Below are 14,735 nucleotides of genomic sequence, written 5' to 3'. Positions count from 1 at the left end.
CGAGATGGCCACTAATTAGTTTCCCTGCTGCTTGTTAGAAGCGGTCTTAACATCAGTACCCTGGGGTGTTTTGCAGTTTCGTCGTATGTGTAATTCAGCACCGCAGTTCCAGCACTTAACGGTCGGTTTCTTCTCACGAATATTCCGTCTCAAGGCGTTCAGTTGTCTAGTTAAATCGTCAAGTCGAGCGGTGACTTGATCCCCTGGCTCCTGGACTTGAGCAGCTCTGACTGGGTGGCGGTCTCGACGAGTGGCTTGCTGGGCTGCCTCAAATTTCATGGCGTACACTAGAGCACTTTTTAAATCTTTTACATCCGCCATTCGTAGAGCTTTCTGTATTTCAGTATCTCGGATGCCGTCGATAAAGAATTGCAAGGACAGGATTTCCCTTGTTTCTGTCGGGCATTCCGAAAAGGCGAGATGGGACAGCCTTTCAACATCCGCGGCGAGCTCCTGAAGTGATTCGTTAGGCTTCTGTTGACGAGATTTTAATTGGAGCCTGCTGTAGTCTTTTAAACACTTCTCCCCAAAGCGCAACTCTAAGGCGCCGGACAGAGCTTCGAAATCTAACCTTTTGTTTTCGGGAAGCGTCTGCAGAACATCCGCTGCGTCTGCTCTCAGAGAAGCGGCGAGATGACAGGCCTTGGCTTGGGAATCCCATCCATTTGCATCCGCCACGATAGAAAACTGGGTCTTATACACTTGCCAGGATGTCTTCCCATCATATGTGGATAGCTTCAGAGATGGACGAGCAGGCATCGGTAAGAGTTTAAAATCATCACTCTTACTCCCAGCCGTCGCTACGAATTCTTTAAAGTTTCCAGTTCTTTGGCAACCGCAGAAACCCGGTCATCAATTTGTTGTTCGATTTGTTTCTGAACGGAACAAACACTTTCTTCTATTTCTTCTTTAACAGAAGAAACATTTTCCTCAATTTGCCCCACTTTATTCTCAACCACATCTATTCTGCCTTCCATAGCATCGAATTTGGTTTCTATTATGCAGGCAATTTCTCTTTTCATTTCGCATTGACTTTCTTCAATCTTGACTTGAACAGCTTTTATTTCTTCTTTAACAGATTCCTTAACAACTTTTATTTCGTCTTTAAAAGTTAATTGACCAGTTTGAATGGCCTTCATTTCTTCCTTAACGGATTCTTGGCTCAATTTCATTTGTTCCTGTGCCGTTTTCATTTCTTCCTTAAGGGATTCCTGGCCCAATTTCATTTCTTCCTGTCCCGCTTCAATATTTTCCTGTACGGATTTTTGACCAGCATCCATTTTCTCCTTAATTTCTTCTTTAAAAGATGATTGGCCAGCTTCCATCTTTTCTTGGAAAGCAGCAAAAGCAGTAATGAGCTGTCTCAATTGTTCTTCCATCCCTCTCTTTATTGGCATTCAAATCCCACTTCTGACACCAAAAATTGTTGCGTGCGTACGGGTTCGTTATGAAGTGAATGCACAAGTCCGATGAAAAATGAACAAAACTTTTTATTATCACAACAAAAATGCTTAAATTTTCTCAAATTATCATGCAGTATTACAATATCTCACAGTAGTTATCTTTTAACTACTCAAATGTACAATAGAACGTAATTCAAAACAGCTAAAGAACGCTAATCCGCGAATTCGCTATAATCAACAACAGCAATTTTCTAAACAACAACAAACTAAGCAACTACTACAAACTGAGATGTTTTCCTCCTTTTATAAGATTTTAAAATCACGCGCTAGAATTTTCCAGTACTTTCTCGAAATCAAAAAGAGATATTTATTTATTTAAAGCACGCGCTCTTGTATTTTCAATTTTCTGGCTTAGCTTTCTTTTAATATTCGTCACGCGCTGCACTGCGCGAGAGATAAAACCATTTAATTTATAACTGAACTAACATTAGCTTTTTAAATACCAAATTCGTAACAATATTATTAAGAGGCTTACAAGGCAAAGAAACATACATTTTTTAAGCTTGCGAACTAAAGTTTGTATATTTAATGAAATTTTATTTTTTGTATGTCCTAGCCGTTGTTTTATTATATATATATATATATATATATATATAGAGAGAGAGAGAGAGAGAGAGAGAGAGATGTACACATATATATCGAAGTATATGATTGTTTAACACTAGCATTACGGCATTTTCCGTATACCTATAACTCCGATCAGCTGTCATTTTGACCGCTTGTTCCGAATAGAAGAAAAGGCTCGCTTGCTGCTAATATTATGTAACATTAATACTTAGAACGACATATTTTGCTTGTTTAATATGTAAGTAAATTGAGTAAATATATGCAACCAAAAGGTAATGTAATGTAACAAAGAGTAAAATAATTTGAGTAAATATATTTATCGCAGGATAATTTAATATTACAAAGAGCTAAAAGAGAAACAAAATCACTCTGGATATTTTTAAACTTCTTACCATTTAATAAATTGCGTCATAAAAATGATTAGTATACAATAAATATATTAAAAATACACATATTACTACTTAAATTACTTGGTTTTGCAGTGCATACAGATTACTAAATTTTTTTCTCCATTTTCCGTCGAGTTGTAAAAATTCACAACTTCCGATGTGGTTTTTTCATCAGATGCACTTTCCAGTGTTAGGTGCATGGTACTCAGAATCAGGACGTCCTTTACTCCCCCCCCCGTCGACGTAAGAGTTATATTGTCATGCTTATCAGTCTTACTAGAATAGAGCTCATCTCTCGTATTTTTGAAAGAATAAGGTACTTCTCTTTTTGTGCCAACGCAGCTTATCCTTGAACTCCTCATTTCTTTTACTAATTTAAGCGAAGTAAAAAAAATTTCATTGTTAGGTTTCTTTCAATACTGTATTAGGGTTCCATCAAGCGAAATTCTGCATGTTCACCTACTGTTTCTCCAGCTTGTCTTATTTCATCTTTTCCCAAATAGGGATATCCGTTCAGTAAATATATTGACTTCAAATCAGTAGCAAACCAAAATTGAATGCGAAATTCGTTCGGCTGAAAAACCTGGAGAAATTGGGCATTAAATGTTTTCATACACTGAATACATACTGGCATATACTGAATAAATCGGTATCGGGTCTTCATGGGATATAATTGTTCACCCACTGTTATATTTCTTTCCACATTCACGTTTAAGAAGTTTTCTATAAAAATCATTCGACATATCCGAAACAAGGGCAAACGGATCAGTATGCAGCCTTTGACAATCTAGTTGATTTTATTCGAAGAAAAAATATTTCATCATTTCCAGAAATCTGTCCCTCCCTACTGCTTCATTGAAAAATGCCAGGTCCCAAGATTTTGAGCATACACTCAAAATAGAAGGAAATTTTGCAGCCAACGTTCCACGAATATACAACAGTGAAATGAAAGCGTCTGATTTATCGAGTGGCAAACGCAATAATACTTGTGACGCAATTATTTTTTCGTTGATAATTACTTGAGTTATTATCAATTATTTTTCTTTTTTGCGTACGAAGTTGACCCAGCTACATTTCGTAAGGCATTCTTCTGAGAACATCTCCCTGTAACACTTTTCGAAACCCTGTTTTCCAAACTGAACCTACATTTGCTGTTTCTTCGTCGTTTTGAACTTCCTTATTTTGGATAAATCTTCCTCGTTCTCGAGTTATGTCTTGTTACCTTTCGCTACTTTCTCGAGGTAGACTACTACCGTTGATTTCACTTCCGAAAACTATACTAGTAGAAGGAAAAGTAGTATTTTCTTGATCTAAATTTTTATTATCCTTTTCTGTTTCGTGAATAGATTCTCCATCAAACACTCGGATACATACGTTTCAAATATGAACAATCCAGTCCTCGTAGGATAAACTGGATGTAGTTTCGGTATGAAATTCTTCATCAGGTTCAGTTTCTGAAGCAGAATGTTCTTCAGAAAGACTTTCAGGAACTTTCAGCATCTCGTACTTCGATAGATATTTTCTACCAACGGTTGTACGCGACGTGAGAAACTGGTCAGAATAACAAAACTATCCAAATGAAGTAATGTACATTGGTGTATACTGTAAAATAATATATCTAACACATTGTGCGCAAAATTTTCAATCAGGTGTTTTTATTCGCCCTACCCTACTCACTTCTGTGAAATATGCAGTCTTCCTTACCAAAAATACACTTGTTTATCTCTCAGTAAATCGGAAGTAGTCAAAAATGTCATAAAAATAACAAGAAATGCATAATTTTCTGGATACGGTCAAAATGTCTGATAGCTGTAATTCTAAGTATAAACAATAATGTTAGTGAAACTAATTAATTAAAATGGAGAAAAATGATAGAATTCGTAAGTTTTTAGAAAATGTCGAAAAATATCAGATATAAATAAAGAACTGAAAACGTTATGCCCAATTAAAATGGAGATATGGTAAAAATGACCGTTTCTGTATTTCTAGTGTTAATATTTTAGTATCTATTATTGGCTTAACTGTTTAAATAACCCAATTTTATATTTAATATAAAAACTCCTCAAAACAGCCGATTTAAATGAAATGTGACGTTACTGTCTTTCTTCTTGAAAGCTAATTAATGATTTGTAGAATGTCATACATTTTATATATGAACTATGTCTCGAACTGTATTTAAGCAAAAGGAAGGCCTTACGTTGTAAATTCTTGTATGCTCTTAATTGCTATCAACCATCGGCTATAAATTACCATGTAGCTTGCATATATTATATATGACCATTCTCTGTTTTTGTAATCAATTCCATGAACTTTTAGTTCTAAAATATTAACATTTGACCCCTAATTTCAATATGTGTCAAAATTAACCCTCATATTTATGAGGGTTAATTTTGATGTAAAATCTGTTTGTGAATACCATTTGAAATTTCTCAAATACGGGACTCCCTGGATTGCACAGGCTCCCTGGATTCTTTTCCCACTGTCTGACGCTCTTTGCATTCATGCAATCAAAATTTACGCTCCGTAGTGTAAGATTAAAATGTCTAGGAGAATCGAACGCTCTGTGAATTTCAAAATACGACCAATCATTCGATTCTTAGCAGTAAGAAACATGAAAGCTGTATAGTATTCATTGATAAATATATGAAACTTACTTTAACAAAGCAATGAGTGACAGTAAAGTGCGGAAATGTTCTTGAAAAACCTAACTTAAAAAACTTAAAAACTGAAAACTGAAAAAAACTGAAACTTAAAAAAAATCGGTTAAAAGTTCATGACAAATCCCATGTTGGATGGCTATCCGTAAGCACTAAGGTCTTGGTGTCCGCAATCGAGACCCATATTCACGCAAACAGATGTAAGCAAATTACATACAGAAAAGAAAAAAAATCATAAGGAAGTGAAAACAACGCTGAATAACTGAGTATTAACTGCAACTCAAACTCATTGTTTACTAACAACATTCACAAGGAAATTATGTAAAAAAGACTAGAAAATCTCGTGTTAATTACAAAAGCAGATTTGGTTTTGGAAATTTTTTGTCTCGTTATTACTGCAAAACAAATCTTACTTAAAAAAGAGCCTTCTTAGTTATTTCATTTAGCTTAATATAAGCACGTTGTATAAGAATAACATGCATTTTCAAACGTCATTTTCATGAAGATATTTACGAAAATAAGATGATATCTCATAAATTAATTTCTTACACTCCAAGATGACCTATGAAAAATACAAATAAACAGTATAAATGAGGTGTAAAGCTAAATACATATGCTCTTTTTTAACATGAAACTTGCATAAAAAATATAAAACCTTATATTTCAGAAATTACAGTAAGCAAGAAGTTAATTATGATGAAACAAAATTAGTCTATATATACGTGAAATTTTCCAGTATTAAGTTATGTAATTCTTTTATTTTTTTTCAAAATCTTATTTCTTTAACTTTAAGCATGGTTTCAATGTTTTCCTTCGGGAAATTTAAAATGTTTTCTAATTCCAAATTAAAAACTGGAAGTTCGTCTTTCTTCAGTTTTTAGCTATTGTTTGACATTTTCTTTTTCCCGTTGCTTACTTCACTCGCAGGAATTTTAATTTTCAGGTAAAGGTAGATATAATCTGATACCTATAAAAAATATGACTGTGGCTAATATGAATCTATTCTGGAGTCTCTAACGGACTGAATTTGTTTGAGTGTTTCGTTAACAGTACACTGAAGTTCAAAACAACGGATGTATATTATGAAGAAATACATTGACATTGGCTACAATTACATCGAAAATTGCTGAATAACTGAGATTCGTAGGGAAACCATTAATTGAGAATTTAATGATATCTGTTAAATTAAAAGTCACTTTGAACCTACCAGCGTCCTTGTTTCGATTTAAATTAAAACATTAACATTTGAATTACGTGCACTTCATGAATTGCAATTCTTTATGAATTATTATAAAACATAAATGTGTCAGTAAAAGGAAAACTTTTGTATTTTTCATTAAAAATTTAGAAAATTTCCTTTAAACAAGCAACGAAATCATATGTGTTACTTAATATATATTCGGTCTTATTTGCTTTCATATGCATATTTCCATAAATAAAGCATCATTGTCACAACTTTGTGGCAATCTGTCAATCAAATCGCTTTTATATATGAGTTTTATGCTATATTAAAAGCCAGAAAGCCGAAAGCAGAAATGTGCATAATCGATTTCGTAAAAAGCCCATTAAAATGTTTGATATGTAATTGGTTTATAGAGAAACGGGGTTGTAATTTCTATGAAGTCATTCTCATGTATTTACCTCGCAGCATATGCACTTTTTCGTTTTAACCCACAACATCACAAAGTAATATAAAAAATGAATTTATGTGAATACACTAAAACTGCAGTTTCGTTTTTACAGGGTGCATAGGATACATTTATTTATTTTATATCTACTCAGGCGAACCTCAATAAAACAAATATCCTCACCCAAAATTCTAGAAACATATAAAAATATATTTTAAAAGCTCAGTGAAAGATCTAATAAAATATTTTAATTTTAATTTTATTCAAAGTGAGCAAATTAAAAAACGAATATCATGAAATCATATTCTCAAAATACGTAATGACGTATTAATAAACAAATCAATTGCATTATCAATTATATCCAGCTATATAGCATGTTTTAATACACTATTATATTACTACCCCGTCTTGCGTTTTTTCTCTTGTTTTTTTAATAATTTAATTAATTTTTAAAACTTGTCTATATAATTAAATACAATTTTGAAAACTTACCCTAAATGAAAGAGGAAAACTAATAAGGTCTGTTATAAACTCAAAAACCAAATAAATATCAAAACTAAAATAGATTTTACATTTTTTCTTTTATAAGTACTTCACGCAAAGTGCAACCAAATAAATGTTAAAACTAAATATATTTTACATTTTTCTTTTATAAGTACTTCCTTTTATAAGTACGCAAAGTATAAGTTCTAAGACTTTACAACAGTTAATAACAACACTCCTTGAGTTGTTTAAAATACTTGCTCTACATCCCTACAGAAAAACAAGGCTTACCTAAAGTTTGAGATATACAAGTATCTACTTAGGCTTAATACTTTCATTCAGAAGTATTTTAAATCCGATTTAAAAATGTACTAGTCATCTTGATCATGTGTTCTTCTTTTCAGGAAAAGTCAATTTACTCTTATTATTCATTTTTTTTTTCAATTTTGTCTTTTATTTCCACATTTGATATGAATTAAAATCTTTAATTGCAAATTTAAGGAGGTGCTATTCTAATTTCAAGTATGTATTATAATGTATGTAAATGCAAAAAATTTCTTAGTTTAGTTACCGTTGATCAAAAATATTTCATGCACTTAACTGCACATAAATAAAACGAAGTGTTTGGTTTTAGAGTCGTGAAAATAAAATATATTTATTAGTTTTGGGGTTTCTCCATCTAAATGAAAATAAATTAACATGCTTTGATTTTAAATGAGAGACATTTTGTGTTTATCAAAGGGAAACATTATAATTTCATCATATAAAATATACCGAAAGTTAAATTACAACAGTTTTGCTTAGAAAAATTTGAGGATAAACTCTGTTTTTGTACATTTAGAATTGATTGATAATTTTATACAATTTCTTCAAATATATTTATTTGGAATGAAGCTCTTCTCATATGCTCTGATGTTTTTTGTTAAGTTTCATTTTTACTCCATTTTTGGATTGTTTTGACCAAGTTTTCGAGAACCAAATTCCTACGAAACAATAGATATGTGTAGTTATGTAAATTTATGTAGCTTTCTTATACTAAATTTATATTGCTTCAGTTTTATCAAAGTGGGGGCATCTAATCTATGTCAGAATACACTTTCCAAATTTCTTACCTGTTTAAAACTCCTGTACATCAGCTGAATCTCTTTTTTGGAAAACTTAGTTTTCCTGCACAGCTCCTCCAGATTATTGACGGGAGGAGCCGGATGCCGTGCGTAGTGACTAACATCCATGGACGGCGACTTCTCGGACTCCTTCGCGGCCCTTGAGCGCCGGTCCGGCGGCGTGAGTGCGCCCAGTTCTCCGCCACTATTTCCCCGGTCTCAACTTAAGCCTAATTCAAGTTGAGAGACAGAGAATATTGCTTTCAGCTGCGCCAGAAGAACATTCCATAACAAGTTTCGATTTTTATTAAAACAAGAGTGAGCTTTCTACACCTGAATCTAACTCAAAACTAGCGTGTTTCGTTATCATTTGCTTGCTGAGAAGTGAGTGATGTTAAGGGTTTCCTGGAAGAACGATGAATGCGCCAAGAGGAAGATATATGGCGCCAAGGATATTTTGCTCGAATCCTACTTTGATGAATTTAGAAAAACAATAGTCTTTTTGTCATTTCTCTGTAAATGGATTATATTAATTTTAAATTTATTTGGGTGACACTTTATACTCAAAGAAAAAAACTAAGCATAACTTCATAGCTACAAAAGCTGCATACGCAAGAATAACTAAATGTTATAAATGGGTCTAATTCCACATTAATTAATTAAATCAGAATAATTGATATATTAATATCTGAATTGTTAGCAATAACACACGAGATTAATTGCAGATTATTTCATTAGCTTACTAAGAAATATTTATATTTTAATAAGCTGAAAATTCTATTAAAGATTAAAAATTGTAATCAATAAAAATACAAAATTATCAACCCTATACGAGGTACCTGCAAGCCTGTTTATTTTTCGTAAAATACAATAAAGCATCAGAATCAGCTTATGCGTGAAACCGTTTTATGTTTGGACAAATATATATATATATATATAAAGTTTGATTGGTCTGGATCATTTACTCATGGCAAAGCATGCTGGTCTCAGAATAAGGTCGCGAAAAGCCTTCGTGGAAAATTTAGTAAGGCGATAAGCTCTTGTATACATTATAGATAAGGAAATCACGGAAAAAAAGATATTCAGCCAGCACGTTTGCCCTGATTCGAATCCAGGTTGCATTTCCAAATGTTTAGCAGTTTTATACTTTCGGCTATAGGTGTTCAGTGGATTAATAGTTATCATCTGTCTCCACTGCAAAACCTATAGCGCAATTTTACAATCCTGGGTGATTCTATATTTACAGAATATTTTGTAGGAAGATGTTACTAATTATTTATAATGATAAACTTAGCGGTAAAAGTTAAAAAACAAATATAAATGTATCATTTAAAATATATATCCGGTAAGATGCAAATAAAAATAACAGTGAAACCCCGTTCATGAACTTAATTTATTCCTGAAGACCATTCATCATCCAAAATGCACATAAACCGAATCACTGTTCCCACAGGAAGCAATGTTTTCCATAGGAATTAATGTAAATTTGATAAATTCGTTTCTGAGTCGCATACAATTGCTTATTTAAGCTTAGTAACAGTTCATGTTCACACGTCCATGAGCCAAAATCAATGCAAATCGTTAAATATGAAATACCAAATGATATCATTTAACAGATCATTTAACATTTATATTACATCATTTAACAGATATAAGAGACGGAATATTGATTTAATGTTGCCGTATTTGTAAAAAAGGGTTTTACCTGTGTTTTAAAGTCAGACATAGCATTGCCCCTTGACATGTAGCTGGCTACTGCTTGATTAAGAAATATAGTTACGTGAAAACATTGCATTTTCCACCATCTGGCACGAGTTTCATAAAATAAAAAGCTGGGATCATTTTTGTTATTTTTTTCTTCTGAGGGTGTTTTTTCTACAATCGTCTTTTGTTTCTGCGTCCGAAGTGATTGTAGTTCTTTTGAACCCATTTATGTTGTCCTTTAGAAACTTCTTCACTTCTTCATTGATAACTTCTTACCGTGCGATTTTACATAGAAACTGTAACAATATCATAGACAACAAAAACATCCATAAGGTTAAGGCACTCAAAGTCTCTGCCTGCATTCCAGTCCGGCCATAATTTCCTTCCTGCCGAATTTATGATTTTGTATGTAACTTTCTGCCAGGCTTTGTTAATCAGATTTAAGATAATTCAAAATAGTAAAATGTTAAATGTTGACAAATGAGTGTTAACTATGCGGCACAGGTTCCAAAAATTCCTTTGAAAGTGATATGTTGCTGACCTAAATATTTGTAATCCAAGACACTGTTCGTTATTCGAGGAGACTTTTGTGCAGATAATTTATTCGTGTACCCAATTATTAGTGAAGGGGGGCGAAGTATACTGTACTACTTAGAATGCAAATTCAGCAAGTCACAAGCGAAAACACGTTACTTATAATACACATCTAACATTATGCAAATGAACGTATTTGCATCCTGAGAAATGTAGAAACGTTTATTTGCAATTTATTAAAGTAATTTAAACTACGAATAAAAAACCGATAGAAAAATTCCCCCCATATTACGTAACTAAAATGTAACATTCTAGTTGTTTTAACAGTTGCAGAAACGAAGCGACCTTAGATTCATTGTTAGAAGTTAGAAGGCTTCCTGTTATTTTACTTCCACTTCATTTATAGTTATGTCTGTTTACACCACGACATCTATTTGACATACAAATTAACTAATTCTCAGAATTGTCACCTATATTAAGGCAAAAGAATTTTTCTTCAAATTATAAAAATACTTTTCACACCAGTGAAAAAATATCTACTTTTAAAACAATATGAATATTTGTTAAGATTTTTTATTCCCATTTAATTTTTCATAATATGACATAATCTTTGAACATCTTTATGCTATTAGTGGATATATGAAAGTATAATATTTATAAGATATTATCTCCCTCCTTTCCCCATGCCTTCATAGTGCATTTGGAAGCACACTTGACGTGTATTCGGGAGGTCTGGTGTTCGAATCCCATCGAAGGCATTACACATCCTTTACGTTCCAGTACCGATAAGACCTGATGATTCTACAATGGCGTTCGAACTAAAATGTGATAATTCGTCTCCACAAAGATATGGCGACTGGGTCTCATTATCCACAGTTATCCTTTAAAAAGGGGAGTGTATAAATTATTACCTCTCACCTTTCCACATGCCTTCTCAGTGTAATTGGAACTACCTTCGAGGTTGTTCTGGAAGTCCGAAAATCGAACCTCGGCGAGGACATTGCAGATTTTTCACGTTCCAGCTTCAATATAACCTATCTTTGCAGCGTTTTCGTTCTTCTTTTATTTCGGGGGGGGAGTAATTGTAAACATTGCATATATATCCGATACATAACGAATATTATTACATAAAGACCTTTAGAAATCTTAAAGTATAAAGTAATCATAGTCGGCAATAAAAGATAAAAGGAATTCGAGAATTAGTTTTAAGCATAAATACACAAATTCGACTGAATGCACAAGTTTTGCTTAAAGTATTATGAAAATTCGAAAATATTCTAAAGGAAAACTATGATTTTAAATTTTATGTGAAGCTTGCATTAAATGTTGTACAGAATTATTACGATACTTATTACCCATTATGCACAGAAAAATTATGATCTGAACAATTTAAAACTTACGAATAACCTCATAATGAAAGCAAACGTTTAAGAAAATTTATACAACGCAAAAGGGGAAATGTATGGAAATGTTAATCATTTTTGGACTTTGATGCATTTTTTATAATCCCACTAGTAACAAAATAAATCCATTCAATACCTTTTAAAAAATTAATAAGAGCAATGTTTCCCTCAATATTCGCCAGCGCCTTCCAGCGTTTTAAGGATAATGTGTTGTATATTTTAAAGAAGAAAAGAAAATAATCTTACAGCGATTAAATGAAATGAGGCAAAATCGATAACATACATAATACTTATAAAATAAATATATACAAATGGTTGCATAATGAAACCAAATTAAAAACTTCCAACTACCCATCTAAAACTGCTTTCTCTGCATAATTGTGGCGACTCACATTTCAAGAACTGAATATAAGGATAGAGGATAAAAATGAAAACTTAGTCTAAAACTGATTTAGCCAAAATTTAGATATGTCGCCAAATGCTGAACCCTTGCCGTTTCAGTGTTTTGTTTGGGTTAGCGCACGTGCAGCTGACGCAGAATCTTTTCATGTCTTTAGGACACTGAGCATGGGAAAAGATATTTTAGTAAGAATCACTTTTCCAAAAACTCGGTTCATATTTCTCCTTCCGTAAAGGTTTTTAAGAAGGAAGAAACTGGAAGGTTTCTCTCTAAAGATTAATATTTTTAATACGAAGCTTTAGTGTTCAATTCTAGCAGTATTATATAGAACGTTTTTGTCATTATTAATTGTTGCTATTATAATTATAATTATTATCAGTCATCTGTAATTTTAGAATTGTTTTGTACAGTTTTTAAGACGAAAATAAATTAGGATTAAATTAAAATTAGGAAAAAATTAAATTTTAGGACGAATGAAGCTGTACTTTTATAATTTTCACCTATGCGGTTTCTTTTGTTGCATGTGAGTTCATATGAATTGGCAACATGTTTACGCACTTCAATTTATAATTTAATTTCTGTTTCATCAATGTATATCTATTAGTGATAGATTCATTATTGACACATTATACGTTCATCAAGCCGTTGACATTTTAAATCATTACAACTGAATACTTAGGGCTCTCCTTGTTTTTAATGGACCTCATCCATTGCGTTTCAACAAAAAATGCGTCTTCTCACTTTGAAATCATGGGTGTTTAGCAATCTTGCTGTTTCATGCAACCTGTTGTTATTGTTATCTAAATCGTGCACTAGTTGTCTCAAATTTCAAATACTATTATTCCTATAATATTAATAGGACAAATAATAATTAGGCAGTAGGTTCTCATTGTTTAATTACCTAATATCGTATTTATTATTCCACTCTCCAAGAGGTATTTTTAATTTAATATACTATTAAAATTATAAATTTTTGAGCTCAAGATGTTTGCACATCCTGCACATCCTTATAGAGATTTTGGATTTACCGTATTTATGCGAATCTAATGCGCATCCCCATTTTAAAACGTTAAATAATAAAACAATTTTTTGTCGGCGAATGTAATGCGCATCAATGGTATGAGGAATTTATTGAATCTTATTTTATACAACAATGGATTTGTATATAAACTATCAATCAATGGTATGATAATTTTATTTAAATTTAGATACCATATTTTATACAACAATAGATTTATACATAAAGTAGCAGAACATAGAATTAACCTATTAGTGGGCTATTGTTATGTGAAACAATCATTGTTAATTACCACTACTGTATATACGGTACATATCGTAAAGTATGAACATGAAATAAATCGTAACATTTCTATTTAGCTAACAGTTTCTACAATCAGTGATTAATAGTAAACGTCTTTATTCACTATTTTGATGATAACTTCCTTAGTCCCCTTCTACGTAATGGTGTAGTTAGGAGGCATATCAAACCAAATTGGCGTCTCGTCAGCATTGCCAATTTGCCCCATTGAAAAATTCTTTTCCTTCCGAAGTGTGATGACATACCGCTAAAGTGTTAGTAGTTTTCCCTCAAAATCTGCAGGAAGCTTTTGGCATATTGTTGTACGGCGTCTTAGAGATAAGCCCATCCGCTTCATCAACCGATCCACCCATCCACGGCTAGCTTTAAACTCTGGTTTCGGTATTCCAAGAACTTCAGCCTCCTCTTTTGCTTTATTTCTTATAGTGTCGCTAGTCACAGGTTGTCCATTCTTCCTCCTTTCACGTACAAATTCGAAAACTTTTTCTTCAATTTTAGGGTGTCTTCCTTTGCGAGGGCCAGTGAATTTCTTTCTACTAGTTTTAGTTGCAAACAGTGCCAATTTCTGTTGCCGCCACAAGCGAACATTGCTCTCAGCTACGTTTAACTCTCTCCCAGCCTTTCTATTGCCATTTCTTTCAGGATAAAGAATTACTTTACGTTTGAAAGTAGCGTCATATGACATTCTTCTCTGCTTGCCCTCCATTTCGTGACTACGTACTCTACAGTTTGTATCCTCTATGCAATAATGTGTCAACCATAAATGTAACGGTAAATGTAGTCGAGAAATACAGTAATCCATTGTTACGATTTAAATTTGGTTGACGTCATCAGCGAACTTTGCACTCGAATCTAATGCGCCATCGAATCTAAGGCGCACCCCAATTTTGAGTACTACATTTGGCCAAAAACGATGCGCATTAGATTCGCGTAAATACGGTAATTAATCAAAACCGTGAAAAACAACCTTATATTTAGCGTAGGTATAATGAAACACTCAATCGATTTCGAGGGCAGCTAAAGGTCCCTCCTCATCAGGAGAAAGAAATACATAGAAAGAAGAAAATAGGAATCACAGAAACACGT

General features: G+C 32.7%; 1 protein-coding gene across 1 annotated transcript in view; it reads right to left on the bottom strand.

The window, feature by feature from the left end:
• Positions 1-8,658, bottom strand: part of LOC146998458 (Kv channel-interacting protein 4-like) — a 589,769-nt gene extending 581,111 nt beyond the window's left edge. Inside the window, exon 1 of the mRNA XM_085810305.1 lies at positions 8,300-8,658. Within this exon, the coding sequence (XP_085666431.1) occupies positions 8,300-8,419 (120 nt within the window). The 5' untranslated portion in view covers positions 8,420-8,658. The remainder of the gene's footprint in view (positions 1-8,299) is intronic.
• Positions 8,659-14,735: the final 6,077 nt, after the last annotated feature.

The sequence above is a fragment of the Stegodyphus dumicola genome, chromosome 2 (genome assembly GCF_044657685.1).
Source record: "Stegodyphus dumicola isolate Sdum_Otavi_A_Nest chromosome 2, ASM4465768v1".
Classification (NCBI taxonomy): Eukaryota; Metazoa; Arthropoda; class Arachnida; order Araneae; family Eresidae; genus Stegodyphus; species Stegodyphus dumicola.
The sequence above is the reverse complement of the archived record's forward strand: the minus strand, read 5'-3'. Positions and strand labels throughout refer to the sequence as shown.